This window comes from Poecilia reticulata, chromosome 5 (assembly GCF_904066995.2).
Source record: "Poecilia reticulata chromosome 5, P_reticulata-male-v2, whole genome shotgun sequence".
In the NCBI taxonomy this organism is placed as follows: Eukaryota; Metazoa; Chordata; class Actinopteri; order Cyprinodontiformes; family Poeciliidae; genus Poecilia; species Poecilia reticulata.
The window spans coordinates 15786866-15806963 of NC_088834.1; the positions used below are offsets into that span (position 1 = coordinate 15786866).

Here is a 20098-nt window from a genome sequence, read left to right on the forward strand (position 1 = left end):
TGACGATATTAATTAAGGTTAAGGTGCCTTTTCTAGACGTCCATGATCACCATGTCCCTCAATATTTCTGAGCTTTAGCCTCTCAGCTACCAATCATCTGCACCAGGTTTGATGGAAAATTAGAGTCCATCCAACTGCAACTGTCCATCCAACTGATGCATTGCATCCCTATGATGCAATACTTCATAGGGATGCAGATGTCCATCATGTATTGGACAGTTGTTTATGTGGCTTCATCACATAGCAAAAGTGGAATTAAATCGCTTTCCCTGTAGAGGACGTGAAATCGCAGCACAGTGACATGGTATCACTGTTAGGTCTTGTGTTCAAATCCCAGACCGGCGTCTTTCTGTATGGAGTTCTCTCCAGATTCTCTGGCTTCATCCCACAACCCAAAAACATGACTGTCAGGATGATTCATCTATACATTTTCCTTAGGTATGGGTGTGTGCATGCATGGTTGTTTGTCCTTGTCTGTCTCCTTGTTGCCTTGTGATGGACTGGCGACCTGGCAGGGTGTTCCCCATCAGTAGCCCTCATGACCCCACAAGGAATAAGCGTGTTGGATAATTGATGGATGGATGGTTCAATTTTAAGATATTGCTAATAGCTGCATTGTGACTAGATGCCAAGATGCCACTAGTAACAATGGAGCAGCTGTCCATTGGGGTGCACTTCAAAGAGCATGTTTAAGTCAAATGAAGTGTAATAAAAGGGAAGTGCTTGCTGAGAAATACTGCTGCTCTAGTACCTAGGCTTGCAAAGACAAGTACATTTTATATTTTTGTTTACTTTAAATATAAAGTTTGACTAATTTTTAAAGCCTGACATTGGTAATTAGAATGTGCTTCATGTTGTATTGTTGACCTATGATATAGAGTCTATATGGAAAATAAAAGCAAGTCAGTGTTTCACCACGATGTGTGAGATCAGGGAGCTCTACTGTTGGGTGATATAAACTTACTAAAGATCCTGAAGTTGTGCCTTTGCCAAGTTCTACTAATGGCGGCAAAAGCACTTGGATTTATTGGCAATGAAGTACACTGAGCGCATCTGCAGCACCCGGATTGTTTTCTCTTTGGAGTTTCTTCTTTGTCTCTGCTCTAAAAAAAGTTGTTTCCTTGCAGATTTTCTCTTATTCAGGTAGAACACATACACATATTCATCTCAAGAAGAAGCAAGAAACTAAAAAATGGTGACGTGCAACATTTTAGAGTTTAACAACTTGCTCATGAAGCATTTTCCTCTGCTGGTTTGAAATTCAGGAAGTTGAGCTGTAAATGTGGTTAAATCCTCTCTGTAATGTGCCCCAGTCTTGCTAGCAGTCAGATACACTCATGTGAGACTTGATGTCTGTTTTTGTAAAACTGTATTAACTTTTTTTTTTATATCTGCAGTTTGAAGCATCTATGCTCTGTTTGGGGTTGATCACTTATGGAAAACTAAATAGCAGCTAAGCTGGAGTTTAGCTTCTCTTTATTTTGGTTTCATTTATTTAGCTCCTATTATGTTTGTTTTTGTTTTATTCAACATTAATAAGGCTGCCAAGAAGTCAACATTTTTTGAACAGGTAGTTTCTTTTGATCGTTTGATACAATGCATTAAAAACTGACTTATAGCCCTTTTACTTTCCCTTCACGTTGCTACCTTACAACTGCAAATGTTAATGTATTTTATTGTCATAGACCAATAAAGACATGGTGCATGATTTCAAAGTGTTTTATGAAGCCCTCAGAGCTTGATTTATTACAAAAAAATTAATGACCAAGCAGCATCATGAAGACCAAGGATTACAGTATAGGTCAGGGATGTTTAATGCAGGGTTAGGTTATAAAAGAATGTCTCAAGGTTTGGACGTATCACAGTGCAGCGTTCATTTAATCTAATCTAAATGAAAGAATATGGCACAACTGCGAACTTGTCCATCTTCCTAACCTGACAGGCTGGGTGCAGAGAGCATTAATAAGAAAGGTCTACGGTACCTGTGCTCAGGTGGGAGAATCTGCTGATGGGACACCTATCAGTCACACATTTCACAGATCATATATCATACATGTCACAATTTTTAAATTTTAATTTTTAGGAAATGTTATAAAACCATGCGCCCTTTCACTTTACAGTTAGGTGATTATGGTCTACAGCTTTAAATCCCTTTAAAATTCCTTTCCTTTGAAGTTGTAACGTGAGGCGACTGAACAGTACAAGCTATAAAACTCAGTGTAGGCATATGGGATCCATACTTTACTTGCCGATCACCTCTGCAGACACATGTTTAAGTCAGATGTGCACTCAAGCTCAAATCAGCACACTCAGCAGGCCAACAGACGTTGTACGTGTGAGCGGCGCTGTAATATCTCAGCAGGCTCCTGTTAGAGCGAGATCAATCTGTGAAATGGGGTCAATCTCTCCGACCTTTACCCGCTAGTCACTCACAGTGTTCAATCTCTCCTTATTTTAAAAGTGAAAGGGCAGCGTCTCGGGCTGAGAGCCATCTGGATGGAGCATTACTACAAAAATGTCCATGGTATTCACCTTATATCATGACCAAGCCAGCATCACACTCTGATTGCTCTTCCAACTTCAGTCATGGAGCTGAATTGATATTTTACATTACATCGAATGCAACAAAAGGCTTTCTCCTCAGCTGCTTTGTTCTTGGAGACTGAAACTCTGCCAGTACCTTGATGGTGCTGGGGGTTATTTTCTGTGTTATTGATGTGTTTTCTCCTGGAGAAAGGTACAAGCCAATTCCTGCTGGTTTTCTCAGGAATTACAAACGGGGCTATGTAAGCTCCACAGACTGCATCTAAGAAAAACAAACAGATAAAGCCCTATCAAAGAAAACAACCCCTGGGTGCCTTATTGTAGGAAGAGGTTATTTGTAAATGTGTTTTAAGGGTTGTAAACCTGCATCTCAGTCTGTGTGCACTCAGATTTGTATGTGTTTAGTAGGATTTGTCTTTGGATTAAGCTAAGACATTTGCAACCTGATAGAATGATTGGCAAAACCTGTTTTTTGAAACAAGGTTTAAACAAACAGAACAGAAAATGAATAGGAGCAATCTTACATTTGGCAAAAATGACACTGTTGACTATAAAATAATAAAAAACACATTTAGGCTGTTTATTCTCACCATTAATAAGAATAGGATGAATTATAAAAATACAATTTGTTTGGTTGACAAGATAACAATATAAATTGTTATAAATAAATTTGAATTTACAGTATTATGTTATGTATTTGTTAATCAACAGGTGATCCGTGGTATATTAAATTTAGTCATTACTTTCTTACATTTTCAGCTGTTAATGACATAATAAACTCTTAAATCTGCAGTATGTAATGTTTATAAAAAAAATATGTATTTTTACATATTTGTTAAAACTGCCACTATGTCATAACAGTATGTTATGAGGCACATAATTTGAGAAAATAAATATTCTGCACCTCCTCCCAGTTCTGCTATTGCTGTCCACCGCTCCTGACCAAAAACAACCAACCAGATAGACGGTCCTAGTGCTGTCAATCAATCTCATGTTCTCGCTGCTAAATGTGCTAATGGCGGAAAAATACATTTCAGTTTCAGGAAAATTATTCATCTGCTGTGTTGGGGGGGAGAGGGGGGGGGGGGGGGCATGCTAACTAGCCTGAGCATTCATAACGGGCTCTGTTAGCAGAGAGCAATGGGGAAAGGGAGGGAATGAGCAGCATCTTACAAGACTGTGATTTACAGCGCTAAAACCCACCTCCTGGCTCTGATTGATTGTTTCTATTTAGCATTGGGAGTAGACAGAGGAGCTTGACTTTTTCGCAGATTATCTGTGTCATACCAAAATGTCATGACAGTGATAGTTTCAAATATGTAAAAAAATTTTTTTTTATTTTTATAAAAGTTCAATACAGCCGTTTTAATGCACCTGACAAGTCGTGTTTGTCTTCCCGGCACACCCACCAAAAAACAACAACAAAAAAACAAGAAAAACACTGCATTTTGTCATCACTTCTTTCTGTGTTATCCATCAGCTGACAAGGAATTCAACAGTAATAACTTTTTTAAAACCCAGCACACGTTTCCCAGCCGATAACTGTAATGGACTTTTGATATGCAAAGTGGACTCAAAAATGGAATCTATGGCCACATATTAGTTGGTCGAATAATCATCCACTCCCACACGTTGTAATCACCTCTCTTCTAAAGAGAATTAACGAAGGCATGCTGTATGTGTAAGTACATGCGATATCTTCTTCATCCCAGAGACCACGCCTTCAGTGGCAGGGCTTTATCAATCACTCAATCAGTCCGCATTTATAGAGCACTTTCCATAAATAGCTTAGACAACAGAAAGTGCTAAACAGAACATAAAAACAGAAGGCAGTAAAAAATAACAAACCAACAGAAAATAAATATTGAGCTTACAAAGACAAGCCATGAATGATGTACATACAGTAAATATGTTGCTAAAAGCCGTCATGGGTTGTGGTTGGTGGTGGTGAGGATAGAACGCTGAGACCCAGGTTATGGTGAAGATGATGGTGTTTAATGAAGAAGCAACAGTCCAACACAGGCGGCACGGCAGAGAGTTAGCGCACAGCTAATACCGGTAGCTACTGATAGACAGGACTGAAACTGAAACTAAAACAAGCAACCTCAGGACTTCACAGTTCTACTGAGGAAACTGACTGACTGACTGACAAAGACTAACGTATGACGATAGACATATGACGAGGATCCGACGAAGAACACAGACAACAGGTAAGACTAAATACACATGGGGTAATCAAGGGAAGGAGACACACCTGGGAGACAATCAACGGGGGAAGACGCAGAGACAGGACTCACAGGGAACAGGATCATACAGAAACTCAAAAATAAACACACAGAAACGACAAAAGCGATGTTGAGTTGACATAGAGGAGGAATAGCAGAGTACTTAAAATGAAATAACCTAAAATTAGGATAAATATGTTGAAATAATATGAATAACAATTGAAATAAAAAATGAATGAATATAATATAACTTATAACATACGTAAATAAATACATAAACAAGCAGTTTATTTAGGTCCCCTTTGAAAATGAGATCTGGATCTCAATGGGGTTTACCTGGTTAAATAAAGGAAAAATATATATATAAAAAATTAAACTTGTATGTTGATACTTTTATAAAAAAATAAAAGATTACAACAATAAAAAATGTAAATTATTGTTAAATAAAATTAAGAATAAATCATTTTAATTACTAATATTCTCCTGAATACGACTGAATACATACAAGAGACTAATTTCAAGGTGCTAAAAAAGCATGAATTATTACATATTTATTATATTTTTAGATATAATAATATATAGTTGCTCCTATGATTGGTGCTGTAAAATGATGATGACTGTAAAATGTATATAGTGTTATTGAGAGCACAGCCACATACATTTATATACTAATGATGATGAATTAAATAACTTCCCTCTACTTAAGATTTCCAGAAAAGTCTATAATTAAATGTTATGTCAATAGAAGTTAAATTAAAATTTTTATTGTCAGGCAAAAACAGTAGTTCATTTTAAAAGATTTATTTCCTACAGATACACACAGTAATGGAAAACTAAAGCAATATATGGAATAAACACAAGCTGGGTTTAGTAGAAGTATTTGATTAAACATACTTATTTTGCAAAATATTATCGCTTCTTTCCTTTCTGCTTTTATGGAATAAGAGAACCATTAAAGGAACCATTACATTGGGATAACTAAACCACCTGTTTTTAAAGGATACCTCACTTCAAAAAAAAAATTCGGACAATTTTTATGTGACTCTGACACAGCAAAAGTAGAGTTAGATCAGGTTCCCAGTAGAGGACATACAATAAACATCCAGTTTAAAGAAGTCTTTCTATATCATACAGGACATTTTGTTATTTGTTTCAAACGTTTGGCTACAGTTTGATTTAGGCAGAGTGAAATATTGGAAATTACAGCATTTGCTCTGTTTTCAGAGAACACCGAAAGACCATCTCGGAAGCAACAGAGGCTTCATCTTATGCAGACACGATTTTCTCTTCACTGTGTGGGTTGAGGTGGGAAGCACTGCCCACATAGCTTAGTGCTGTACAAGCTAAAGCACTCTACATGAATAATTTGCTACTTTCAGCTTCGTTTCGGCCTTGGTTCTCTCTCTCTTTTACCCACGCAATCGTGTTATGCTGATTCAGGAGCAAATAGGGGAGTTTGGCATTAGCCAACATGGCAGGAAGAAAGCTGTTCTATCGGAAAGGAAGTAAGGATCACATGGTGGTATTTTAATTAGACACTGATTCGACAATGGAAATTTGAATTTATTCTTCATAGAAAGTTCAAACCTGGATTGTGATGGCCATAAAGTGAGCATACATGGTAAATTTTGGCGTGCATCTTCAGTAAATGTCTGCTGGTCCCATAGTGAAACTAGCTGTCCACAGTCGCTGGTCATGAAAGAACCAGAACAGATGGCTGCTTCTGAGAGAGCTGCACCTGTTTATATTTAGCTTCTCAGTAGAGCACTTGAGAGATATGAAAACAAAGCAAAGCTGTCAGTTTGGCAAACCAATGGCTGCATCCACGCCTCATGGTCTCACTTGAGACAACAGATTTCTGATGGATTTGGACACAGTTAGAAAGATTTTATCTTGTACGAAAAATTGTCAGTAAAAATAGCATTAATATGTAAAGGTTCCAGTGTTGGGACATTGTCTTCGCTGCAATGTTTCGTGATTTGTTTTGAAAGGTTACTGAACTTGAACTCATTATCTTGTCAAACTAAGAAGCCGAAATAATAAGTAAAGCACTCCCTCACTGTCACACTCAGCTTTAACAAGTCTTCAAGATTCTTACATTTAATCTTTGTTTGAAATTAGAAAAATAGGATGGATTGATTCATTCTTTGTTTTGCTGCACCATCAAATGTGAAATGCATATTTTCATAATATGCAAGATTTAAATGACATCATTACTAAAGGAAGGTGCTGCATAATCTATCACTCACATTGCATAATAGCCCTAATTGAGTTTTTATGAGGTGCTATATTTGCTGTGTCAGTGCCTCTGCAAAGAGTGGTCTGGTATTCTATCAATCACATCCTACTTGTGGTTCAGATTGTATAATAATTTCCTTCTTATGAACTCTGAACATGTTTTAACTGGCACAGCAGAGTCTGACTATTGTCACCAATACCAAAATTTGTCACCAGGTGCAACATTTTTGGATCTGCAATCATTAATATCTGCGGCCAGTAGAGAAAAAAAAATAAACATATAAAAAGCTGTCTATATATCCACTATATCCTCATCTTAATATTTGAAGCTGTTCATCAATATCTTGTAATATTTTAATACCATATGCACTGAGATTCAGAATCTGTACAAATGCTAAAATCTAAATGCTAAAAAGAAAATTGTTTGTGATTGCATTGTTGATGATAAAATCATATTTATTTTATGTCAACATGTGTATCTCACTCTCAGTAAATGACACTCTCCCCTTCCCCCTTGCTCTACCTAGTGATAATTTTAACAATTATATATTTATAAAAAACATATTTTCATAAAAGTTACTGCAGCTTTAAAGGTAGAGGTGGTTCTGAAATAATTCACAATGGTGTAAATTTTTTACATCACAACAATCTGACATTTTAACAGGGGTGTGTTGACTTTGTCTTTGTCCTACATCCTTACTTCTAAACCCTTGAGGTTTATCTATCACCTCTCACATCATCTTGTATCTGATAAGACTTAGTCGAAATGTACTGTCATGTTCACCGTTCCTCGGGGACAAAGAGACAAATTTATGTTGGACAAGGATTTCAGAAAAAGGAGGAAACTCTCTCTGACTTATGTCTTTACTTAGGTTCAGGATGTGGTGATAAACAAAGCAGACTGTCCTACTATAAACTCTGTAGCTGCTAAATCTCGACACTAAGATTTCTGTTGTGATGTTAGGATGATCCATGCTTACTAAGTGATTGTCACTCTTTGGTTGAATGAATGTAACATTAAGGTGTTTTAAAACCAGTAATTTATGTTCTGCTTTCCTTGGTGCCTTTGATCTTTGCACTGATTCAGTTCTCTGATTCAGTCCCCGAACACCTGAATTGTTTTTATTTAATAGATTTGACAGAGCCTGTTGTTAAATCGTTCGTATTTATGCCTTTGAAATGTGACAGCAATAAAATACATGATTTATTGGGCAGATGGTAATCAGCAGTCGAGATGTTTATGAGGTTATTTGTTTTGTTGAACGAGTCTGTGACACGAAAACACTCCGTTTTCAGGCCTGAGGCACAGATGATTATCATTAACGAAGGGCTGTGTTACTAACATGGCACCATTGCTCGCAATAGAACCGTTTTATTCCAGCGAACGGTTTCATCGATCTGTTGCATTGACCTGAAATTGAATCTGCTTATGTTAATATCCTACTGTTGATGGGTTTTGTTCTGGATTTTTAGCAGTGTCAGAATCTATAACCAGGGCCCAATGTAAGAGAGTGAGGATGAATGTGAAGGGCAAATCCCTGCTTCAAGAAGCAGGAGACTTCGCTGTGAGCTCTTTCAAAGGTCTAGCGATTGTTGCATCTCTCTACAGACATGATCATCTGTATTCACACTGCACTCTTTTTCTGTGTACCCTGTTTGAGAGTGCTTAATGTTGTCAAAAGATTAAGTCTTCTTCAAGAGATGAAAGGACTTGTTTGGACAGGCTTTCCAGTACTCAGTTGTTCAGAGTGGGTCCTACTGAGTGCTTGGCACTGCATGATCACCTATACAGCAACAACATTAGCATTTAATTGACCAAACTAGCAATTCTGTGCTCTTGTACCAACCAGTCTCCATATAAATCCAATTCAAAGGCAAAGGTTTTTAGCCTCATTTTAAAGAAACTCAACATTTCAATTGTTTTGCAGTTTTTTGGAAGTTTCTTTAAGATTTGTGGATCATACAAACTGAATTCTGCTTCTCCATCTTTGGTTCTGGTTCTGGAGATGTCGAGCAGTCTAGAACAGTTTGTTTTAAGCATCTGCTCAGTGCTTGAAAGGGTCCTGAATGGTAGAGCGGTGTATCGTCTACATAGGTATTGGAAACTACTATTGTAGTAGGAGGGGTTCAGGATTGAACTTTGAAGTACCCCAATTCTGTACGCTCTGATAAGAAGTTATTGGTACGAAGAAGTCACTGTTCTTTAGGTAAGAGTTGCTCCAGTCAAGTACTGTACCAGAGAGTGCAAATATATATGTGAACATTGTTTAAACTAGTGCAGCAGTGGTTCAGAAGGTAGGAGTTCATCCTATTCGTCCTGTTGGACTTTCAAGTCTTTGAACTTGATAAAGGGTTATATACAAATGCAGGCCATTTACCATTTTACAGCTGTACTTTAATCACAGTATTCTCTGCCAATAACATACTTAGTCAACTGAACGGAGCTTCACTGTCCTTGAAGTCCCCATAGACATAGATTTTTATAATTTAAGTTTATAACTTAAACTTAATTTTTTTATTGTGACTTTGCTGATTCCTGCCTTCTGTTGTTCTTGTTTTTCAGAAGAAAGAATGGCTCTGTTTAAACTGCCAAACACAGCGGGCTCTGTCAGGAAGTTTGGGAGATATTCCACCTCCTGTAGCCCCTTCCGTGGGATCTCCTCGGGCACCTGCTCCATTCAAACAGCAAACACCTCAGCAGAAAGCACCCAGTCAAGGTTCAGGGCCTAGGATTACAGGTCCTCAACAACAGAAACCTGCGGGTCCCCAAGTAAGTGGCCCTCCCTCTAATGTGAAACAGGCTGGGCCTGCTCCTCAATCGAAAGGGCTCAGCCAAACTTCCCCTCAAACCAAGGGTTCTGCTCAGCCACCCTCCCAAGCTAAGGGTCAAACACAGCCTTCCTCTCAAAGTAAAGGACCTGCTCAAATTAAAGGTCCTGCCCAGTCACATACTCAAAATAAGGCCTCTGCACAGCCTGCTAACCAAGTGAAGGGCCCAAGTCAGGCAAAAGGGCCGACTCAGACAAAAGGATCTGTTCAGCCCTCTGCTCAGACTAAGGGCCCTTCTCATCCTTCTGGTGCCAAGGCTCTATCTAGCTCTAGTAAAGCTGCTCCTAACCATAACAAGGTTTCCACACCTGCAAAACCAGTTCCTACTCAGTCTAAACCCACAGGTAACAACCAGACCCGCAAACAACAGACCCCACAAAGCCAGGAGAAGATTAAAGTTGCATCTAAATCTCTAAAAGAAGATGCCAAAGCCTTACCCAAGAAGGCTTTGTCAGAGACTGTGACTTCCCCACACGAGATCAAGATAACTGAGGAAGAAAAGAAGTCAAGACACCATGAAGTGAGCTACCTGCAACTTCTTCGCCTTCACCTGTTACTCCTGTTACTTGATTCACCATTTTATTTTGCTTTGCTCCATTTAAATGACTGGAAACATTTTTTTTAAATCATGTTTATTTTTTATATATATATTATTTTTGTGCTAATCAAAACTATTCTTTTTTTTATTTTAAACACTTTTTATCACAAACATTCTTCCTGTTGTACCATCATCATTTTTGGTTGAGGAAAATTTATTCAAATTGCAATATTTATATGCAAGACAATGAGATGTCAAAATGTAGGTAGAGCGATAAAAAAGCTAGTGCAATACATTCAAAGTATAATGGTGAAATGTATGCATCACATAATGACAAAAAATGTTAAAAGGTACATTTAGGACAAATGAAAAGCTAGTAAAAGTACAAAACTAAAAGGATGAAATTATGGTCATCCTTTCTGAAGTAAACATCAATGATTTCAGTGATAATTTAAAAGAACTAATAGTTTATATACATCTTAATTATTCAGTAAAGTGACTCCAGAGCTGAGGGACATAGGCACTTTGCCTCCCCTTGTTTAGTTCGGGTCCCCAAAAACTGCATGGAGTTTAGATAGTTCATACCTGACACACCAACTTTGACATGTGTGTCAGCATTCAGCACCTTATAGACCAATAACAAGACTTTACATTTTATAGTGACACAAACAGGAATGGATATAATATGTTTTGTATTTTACAAGACTCACGTAGCAGACTTTTTTATGAACTGTTGCCACTTTATTGATTTTTATGAAGACTAGTAAAGACACCATTACAATAACCTTCAGAAAAGTATTAATGCACCAATTTATCTGTGTGTATGAAACGCTTTATTCTGGCAAGGTTTTTGAAATGGTAGTAGGATGAATAATTAGTATTTCTCACAACTCTTAAGATGGAGTCCACAACAATTCAAAAGTATCTTGCATTCTCTTTGGTCCTCATTATGTCAAGTTTAATCTTGAATTTTGAGATCCGAATAAAGGCATTCTCTGTTAAGTTGTTGAAAAGTTTGATACATTATTTGATACATTGATTCATTAACTGTAATGGATTGCAATCATATGGTTAAAAATGCTGTAATACTTCAAATCCTGACCAAAAAGGAACGTACAATATGTTTATGGTCCTTAGATTTATAATAGCCAAAGTGTATCAATTTTTACTTTAATGGCCAATTGTTTAATTACTTTTAATATTTGCCATAACCATAAATAATAATAGTCAGATGTTTTTATCATAACATAAACCAAAATTTTATCCAAACCCAATCCCACTATTCTAACTTTCTGATTTTTACAATCATCTGTTTTAAACAGTCATCATCACAATCAACATCAAAACCATCTGCTTTTTTGTGCTTTAATTTTTTTTAAATCATTGCCTTAAAGGCAAATTTTCATTTCTTGTCCACTTAACCATTTCTTCGTTTTGTTTTTGAAAAGCTTTTTTGTTATTTTATTTGTTAAACAAATCACAAGCTTTTGTGTAATGTGACACTTTGTGATGACATTTTAAGCATTCCGAGCATGTTCTTTATTCTTCAATGGGTCGAAGAATGCAATGGAGAATGCGACAAAGATGGCAACCAAGCATGTAACCAAATGACATTTGTCTGTAGATGTTTGTATGTCCAACTGTTTGTTATATTCACTCTCTGTCAGTGTCAATTTTTCCATCTGTGTGCACAATACACTGAAGGATAAACTCAATCCGAATTAATGGAATATAATCCTAATTGTGTAGTGAAAGTTATTCTTATCCAGGTAATTTAATATCATTTGTTCATATTTTTTAATTATTTGAACATTCAAATGTTACAAAAGTAAACATTTGGTTTGATTTTATCCTAAAGTGTAAAAATACCTTGTTAATTATTTCCAATGTAATTATTCTCTAATATCTTACTATTAGAGACTATTTCATCTGTAATAATTGCAAATAAATTGTGTTACCTGCAATCACTTGACAATATTCATAAAAATGTCAATGCTGATGAACTGGATGAAATAGTGCGACATGAAATGTGCAATGAAGCTTGTAATTACCTTGTATGACTAATTATGAAGGCCTTTTCTAGATTCTAACATCCCTATGTTCTCTTTTTCTTTAGGACTCCAATAAATCAAGTACGCAGAGCTTAAGTGACACTGGATACTCTTCAGATGGGATCTCCAGCTCACAAGGGGAGATTACAGGTCAGATCCGGGAAGAGGGAATCAAACTTAATGAAAGAGGTGCTTCCATCCCTTCAGACATCAACAAGTTAGAGAGCTCTATGAAACCTCTGCTCGAATCAAAGACTGCCTCAGATGGAAAGCATAGACCGCATTCACTTTCTGTGGGGCAAGAACGAGACTACAATCCTGATGAAGAAGCAGGAAGGGATGAATCCGAAGATGACCTCAGTTGTAAACTTCGCCATGATTATGTGGAAGACAGCAGTGAAAGTGGTCTCTCGCCATTGCCAATAAGACAAAAGAAGTCCCATAAAGACTTAACAGATGAAGAATACATGAGGAGGCAGATTATGGAGATGAGTGCTGATGAAGAAGAATTAGAAGAATACGGAAACCAGAAAACCAAGAAGACTCATAAAACCAGTGGAGAGTCGGGCAAAGAGAGAAGGCGACTCTCTCATCAGTCAAATAGTTTTGAAGAAGACAAAAAAGTATCTGAGGGTGCTTACAAGACAAATGAAGAGGAAGATGTTGTTATGGCTGGAGGACTTAGGCGTTTTAAAACGATTGAGTTGAATAATACCAACAGCTACAACCGAGACATTGAGCTCAGTAATGAACATGACCTTCGAGAGCCAGAACTCGAAATGGAAAGTCTGACTGGTTCACCAGAGGAGCGATCTAAGGGCGATTATTCGTCCACCCTACCGGCCACGACTCCCAGCTACACTTCTGGAACATCACCCACATCGGTATCATCTATGGAGGATGACAGTGACAGCAGTCCTAGTAGAAGAGCACGACTTGAAGAGGCAAAGCAGCAAAGGAAAGCTCGGCATCGGTCTCATGGGCCTCTCCTCCCTACAATTGAAGACTCCTCTGAGGAGGATGAGCTCAGAGAAGAAGAAGAACTATTAAGAGAACAGGAGCAGATGAGAGATCTGGAGCAACAGAGGATTCGAAGTACTGCTCGGAAAACAAAAAGAGATAAAGAAGAACTTCGGGCACAAAGGCGCAGAGAACGATCCAAAACTCCCCCCAGTAATCTTTCCCCTATTGAGGATGCATCACCAACAGAGGAGCTGAGACAGGCTGCAGAGATGGAGGAGCTTCATAGATCATCATGTTCTGAATACTCACCTTCTATGGACTCAGAAGCAGAAGGTTTTGAGATGATAGGTGGAAAGCTTTACAAATCAGGAAATGAATTTAATCTTCCAACCTACACATCACTCTATTCACCAACAGAGAAGACATCAGCAATGTTGCCATCTGATAAAACCTTAAAAAGTGCAGAAGAGGTATATGAAGAGATGATGAGGAAAGCACAACTCATGCAGAAGCAGGGTCAAAAAGGTGCCTCTCAGCCAGACAGTGGCCATCATCTTGACGCTGGAACCTCCCTAACCCCTGGTTCTAGCCCAACTCAAGTAACTGCCCCCATGTCCTTCTCCACATCAGGCAGCATGCACGCTGCACAGCATTTATCAAAAGAAACACAGAACAGAATGATGACGCAGAGTGCCAAAATTGAAGGAGTTGTTGGAGTTGCCACTACCAAAGCTCAAATTAGTCAGGCAGCCTCAGCTCGGCAGGCAGGAAATGCAGTTTCTGTTGGCAACAGAGCAGGCCCCCAGAGGTCAACACAAGCAACACCCGACCCTGGATCATCATCTTTGACCTCCAAAGTCTTTTCAATGTTCAAAGGACCTAGTCCTCCAGTCTCACCCACTACTTCTCCAACAAAAAGTCCAACACATTCACCATCTGTTCGACCCACAAGTGGTAGTGGCAGGCAGCTACCATCTTTGCCTTCTGGAGCAACAACAGCTCCAGTATCCCATACTGGAGCACCTCAAAGGACAATGTCACCTCGTCTTGTACGACAGCAGTCATCCCAAGATTCTCCCGTGATGGTCATAACACTAGGCTCTGAAAAGTCAAGCCCTGCCAAGCCAATTACTGTAAACTCATCCACTTCCCCCTTGTCATCACCAACACAGGGCAGTTGTAAAACCTTATATAGCTCACAGGTCCCTTCAACAAGTTCGCCAACATCACCTCAAATACATTCCTCTCAGCAGCTAAAACATTCTTCACAAATGGGGCACAATATTGAAAAAGTAAATGTTGGTATCAGTGCAGGGGCCACAAGTACACAAACTCGTGCTTCAAAGGTTGTGGGACAAAGTCAAACACAGCAAAGCACAAATGTTGTAGATCTGAGAGCTCCAATGAGACCAGCTCCAATTATTATGACAGATCAAGGAATGGATCTCACATCACTTGCTTCTGACACAAGAAGATATTCATTAGGAGCAGAGCAGTCATCAAATAGACACACAGCAGTGCAGCCTCTTATTATGAACCTCAATGCACAAGAGCAACCACATGTTTCTGTTTCAACTCCAACAACAGTAAGTGTCACAGTTGCTGTGTCAACCTTCATGTCTCAACCCAAACAACCTGTCATATATGGAGACCCATTGCAGAACCGTGTCGATCTGGGTCAGGGTGTTGGATCAGCTGTTTGTTTAACCCAAAGCAAAGTCCCAATTACTGATCCAACTATACCCAAAATTGATGCTTGTCTGGAAAATCTTGGCATACAACAACAGCAACTGCAGTTACAACAGCAGAAGCTCCTGCAGCAGCAACAGCTTCTTGAACAGCAGCTTCAGCAGCACCAGCAGCAGTCTTCTTTTGCTCGTTATAATTTAGCCAATCAGGTACAGCCACTGCTGATGAAAAAAGACCTTGTAGTGAGTCAGACAAGCACTGGTCAGCCTGTGGTAACTGCTAATGCCATTCCTAGAGTGTCTCCTCTCGCTCCACCATCAGCATCTGTGGCCCTTACTTCTAATGTACCCCTCGAAATGTATGGCGGAGTTGCCTTAGAGCTGAAAAATAAGCCAACTGTTATAAACTTGTCAACAGGAAAACCCCATGTTATGATGGTACAACTTGATGAGAATAATACATCGAAAAGTGGCACCGTGACTCAGCTGGTAAAACGAGAAGAGCATCCCCCTGCACCACCACCTCCTCCTCAGGTTTTGGATCTAACTGGACAGCTTAAACCAGAAAACCAAGTGGCTTGTTGTGATGTTGTTTACAAATTGCCCTTTGCTGGTACCTGTTCAGGAACATTCTCTCAGAAGCCGGCTACAGTGTCCTCAGATAAAAGTCCCAGCACCGAAACGTCTCAAGCAGCCCACCCTCCTCAGCCACCCCAATTCAGTGTTAGCCAGCAACAACAGCCACAACTCCAGCCTCAAATTACACAAGGACTACCTGACGAACACAAACTATATCCACCAGCTATAGCTTCTGCAGGGAGATTACAGCCTTCTATGTCTGATACTAATCTGCCTTCGATGAGTGATGCTGGGTCCTATCAGAATCCTCTCCAGGGAGGACTGGCTGTAGATCTCAGTAGTATGAATCAAGGTTATGATGGTGGATACCTTGGCATGGGAGCACAGTATGGATCTTACACAGATTTGCGTCATCAGGGAGATTTTACAGGCCCTTCATTACCCCTTCGTCGATATGGCTCCATGTCAAATATCAACTCTGATTACACCAGTGCTTCACGTGATCTTACAGGCTCACAGGATTCCAATCTGGCTCAGTATAGTGCAACTACTGCTAGGGAGATAAGTCGCATGTGTGCAGCCCTTAACACTGTCGACCAGTTTGGAAGCCGTTTTGGAAATAACCCTGAATTGGCAGCATATGGTGCTGGAAGAGGTGGGCCTTTAGCCAGATTAAATCTTCAGCAAAGCCTAGCATCAATAAGGGCAAATTTGCTTTATGGTCCAGATAGTAGACAAACTGTGAATGGCCAAGCCCTAACAAATTTAATCAATGCGAGGCAAGCAAGTATACGAGCTTTATACCCTACTGCTATGAGAGGTGGTGATGGCATGATATATTCCACCATAAACACTCCCATAGCTTCCACCTTACCAATTACTACACAGCCTGCCCCAGTAATTCGTCCCATGCCCAGAGGAATTTACAGACCCTACCCTACAGGTGTAACTGCTGTACCTTTGGCTAGTCTTACCAGATTGCCTCAGATGACTCCCAGAATGCCTCTTTCCACACAAGGAGCATATTCCTATCCGTCTCCAAACCAGTATCCTTTGTCTGTCACACCAACAGGAAGTGGAGTTGTAATAAGCAGCTCTCACCAAGAAATTCCAGTGTACCTTGGGAAGCCGTCAACAACAATATCTGGACCAACAGCTGCCACCATTCTCCCGACACCACCTGCAGCTCACTCAGGAACACAAAACGTACCTGGAGCTGGTATACAAACCACATCAGAACCACAAATTGACAGATCTCAATTTACTTCACAAAGTATTGCATCTCTCTCTCAAGTTCAAGGCCAACCTTCATCTGCCCAACAAGTGCAGGCTCAAGTGCAGGCTCAAATGCAACCGCAACAATTACCTGCACAGACAGAACCTTTATCTTTGACTCAAACCCAACTTCAAACACAACCCGCCAGTCAGCCTCAACCAGTAGTTCTCTCTCAGGGACAGACACAAGCTGAAACTACCCAGGCATCAAGTTCCAAACCGTCCCCTCCCATTGATGCACAAAAGAACAAGGAAGATGAGAAACTCAATCAGCAACAAGAACAACTGCTGCAGCTAGAGAGAGAACGGGTTGAATTAGAAAAACTGAGGCAGTTGCGCCTTCAAGAGGAGCTAGAGAGAGATCGTATGGAGCTTCAGCGTCACAGAGAAAAAGAACAACTTCTTGTTCAACGTGAGATCCAAGAACTGCAGACAATAAAACATCAAGTCCTACAACAACAGCAAGCCGAGAGGGAGACGCAACTTATAATGCAAAGAGAGCAGTTGGCCCAGCAAAGAATGCAGCTTGAGCAAATTCAGACCCTGCAGCAGCAGCTTCAGCAGCAACTGGAGGAGCAGAAAAGGCAAAAGACAGCAGCAGTTGAAGCAGCAGCAGCTGCTGCAGCTGCTGAGGCGGCTGCTGCATCAGCTGCAGCAGTGGCTGCAGCAACATCAGCCCAGAGTGCCATCCAAGGAGTAGTTGTTGGAGCAGGGGCCCCTCAAGGATTTATAATCTGTGATCAGACTGGTAGAGTCCTTCAGCAAGATGGGCAGAGTGTGCAATTTTGGCAGGATGGTCAAGTTGTCCAAGCAGTAGTGGCTGCTCGACCCATTCATAGCTCCACCTCTGAAATGTCTTTGAGAAGCAGTGACAAGCAGGGTGATTCTAAGACTATGAAAAAGCAGAATTCCATGCCTCGGTTGAGGGATGGTTCAGAGGAGGACTCTGTCAAAAGAATTACAGACAGCTGTGTGCAAACAGATGATGAGGATGGTGAAGAAAGGTATATGAATAGGCGTAGGAGAACAAGACGAATTGCAGACTGCAGTGTACAGACTGATGAGGAAGACCAGGGAGAATGGGACCAACAACCAGTAAGGCGCAGACGGTCTCGTGTGTCCAAGCACTCTGAATCTAGTGGTGAGGCAAAGTCTGATGGCTCTTCCAAGGTAATTTCAGCAAGTATAGCTATTCAGACCACTAATGACTCATCATGTCAAACAGAGTCAGACCTACTTGGCAGAGTTTCACCTGCAATCCACATTACTATGGCAGAAACCTCAAAAGTTGACCTTCTGCATTACATAGCAGCTCCAGAAAGAACTCACAAAGGTGAGAGTTTAGCATGCCAGACAGAACCAGAATCACATTCTCAGGGAGTAGTTGCCCCTCAGCTGAGTGTCCCTACAACTATTAGTCCATACTCCACAAGTCTCCATATAGTAGGTGGAAATACATCTGACACAGCCTCTCCCAGACTCCAAGGAGTAGCTAAGTTTGAAAGGAGGAAACCAGATCCTCTGGAAATAGGCTATCATCATCAACAAAATGAGTCTTCATCTCGCCAACCCCCAAAATCTCCCCAAGTACTGTACTCCCCAGTTTCTCCATTGTCTCCTCATCGGATGTTGGAGACAACTTTTGCCTCTCAGGAGAAGCTTAACAAGGCCCATGTTACACCCCAGCAGAAATCCTTCACTGCTGAATCTCCACAGCGCCATCAGACGCTGCCAAGGCCCATTAAAAGTGTGCAACGCTCTATGTCGGATCCTAAACCTCTCAGCCCAACATCAGAGGATCCCACAAAGAATCGGTTCTCCCCCTATCATCAAGTGCTGTCCAATAGCCAGGTACAGTATAATTTTTTTTTGTCTGACAAGAAGTATATATTCCAGGACAGGGATCCTCAAATCCAGGCCTCAAGGGTCAGTATCCTGAAGGCTTTAGATGTGTCTCTGCTTCAACACACCAGAGTCAAATACTTGGGTCATTAGCAGGATCCTGGACAGATTGACTGCGTTCTGAGGAGGTAATTCAGTCATTTGACTGAGATGTGTGGAATCAGGGATATATCTAAAAGTTACAAGATACTGGCCTTCAAGGCCTGGATTTGAGGATCCCTGTTTTAGAATAATGTATATACAAATGTTTTTTTTTTTTGTTTTTTGTTTTTTTGTGTGGATGAGTTAAATTAAGACTTATATTCAGATTTATAGCAGAAACATATGGCTCCAGTACATAAATAGCTGTAGGTATACCTCACGAACTCACCCCTTTCACATTTTTTCCTATTATGACCCAAAACTTTAATGTATTTCATTAGAAAAAACCAGTAAGATAAACAAATTTGATAAATTAAGCTAAATACAGTGCATTTTATTTGCATCGCAATAAACAGCAAATGTAACTTTTCTTCCACTTTCGAATTTTCCCCCTGCTTTGTGATGTTCCGTCCTATAAAATTGCTTTAAAAGTTCTAGTTTGTGAAAGTAGCATTAAAAAATGGGAATATGGCATAAGAATAACCTATCTTCCCATGGGGTACAGTACTCTGTAAATTTATCTTTACAATTTAACTGTGTGAAGATAAATGGGAAAACATACAGCTTAAATGGCTTTCTACTTCATATAGATTCATTAATGTAATCATACCAGATCTGGCGTATAAGAAAGGAGGAAACAGAATGTTCTCACATGAGCATCTGGCCATGCCGTTAAAGCCTCTCTGCTGTATCTCCTCCCTCTTCTTCCCCTATACGTTCTCAGTCTGTTTCTCTCTCACACACTGTGTTCATGCAGTGCCTTCTATATCTGGAAAACCCCTAAAGTGCTGCCAAGAGGACACACAATGTGAAGAAATCCTGGTGCTGCTTTGCTCTCTGTGTGATTGTTAGCAGCTGGGCAAAGTCAATTAATACTGCTTTGCACTTAGACCGAAATTAGTCTTCATATTTGTACTTACAATCTGGACTCATAGTATTTAATACAAGGCTCATTTGGAGAATGCTTGATAAAATCATCATGGATCTACCTAACATTGATATTTTGTAAGTAATACAATACCATATATTTTCTTTGGATTACTATATTTTCATATTGATTGTTTGATTAATTTTTGCCTGCATGCAGTTTTCAAATATTTATGGAGCAGGTTAAATACTAAGGAT

The 20098-nt window shown here is 39.7% G+C and overlaps 1 protein-coding gene across 3 annotated transcripts in view; it reads left to right on the forward strand.

Annotated features, from left to right (window-relative positions):
• Positions 1–20098, forward strand: part of bsnb (bassoon (presynaptic cytomatrix protein) b) — a 105652-nt gene that overhangs the window by 71923 nt on the left and 13631 nt on the right. For 2 of the 3 annotated variants that reach the window (XM_008409670.3, XM_008409669.3), the window contains exons 4-5: positions 9571–10356; positions 12491–18781. In XM_008409670.3, the coding sequence (XP_008407892.2) occupies positions 9571–10356; positions 12491–18781 (7077 nt within the window). The remainder of the gene's footprint in view (positions 1–9570; positions 10357–12490; positions 18782–20098) is intronic. The other variant, XM_008409671.3, reaches the window with a different exon arrangement.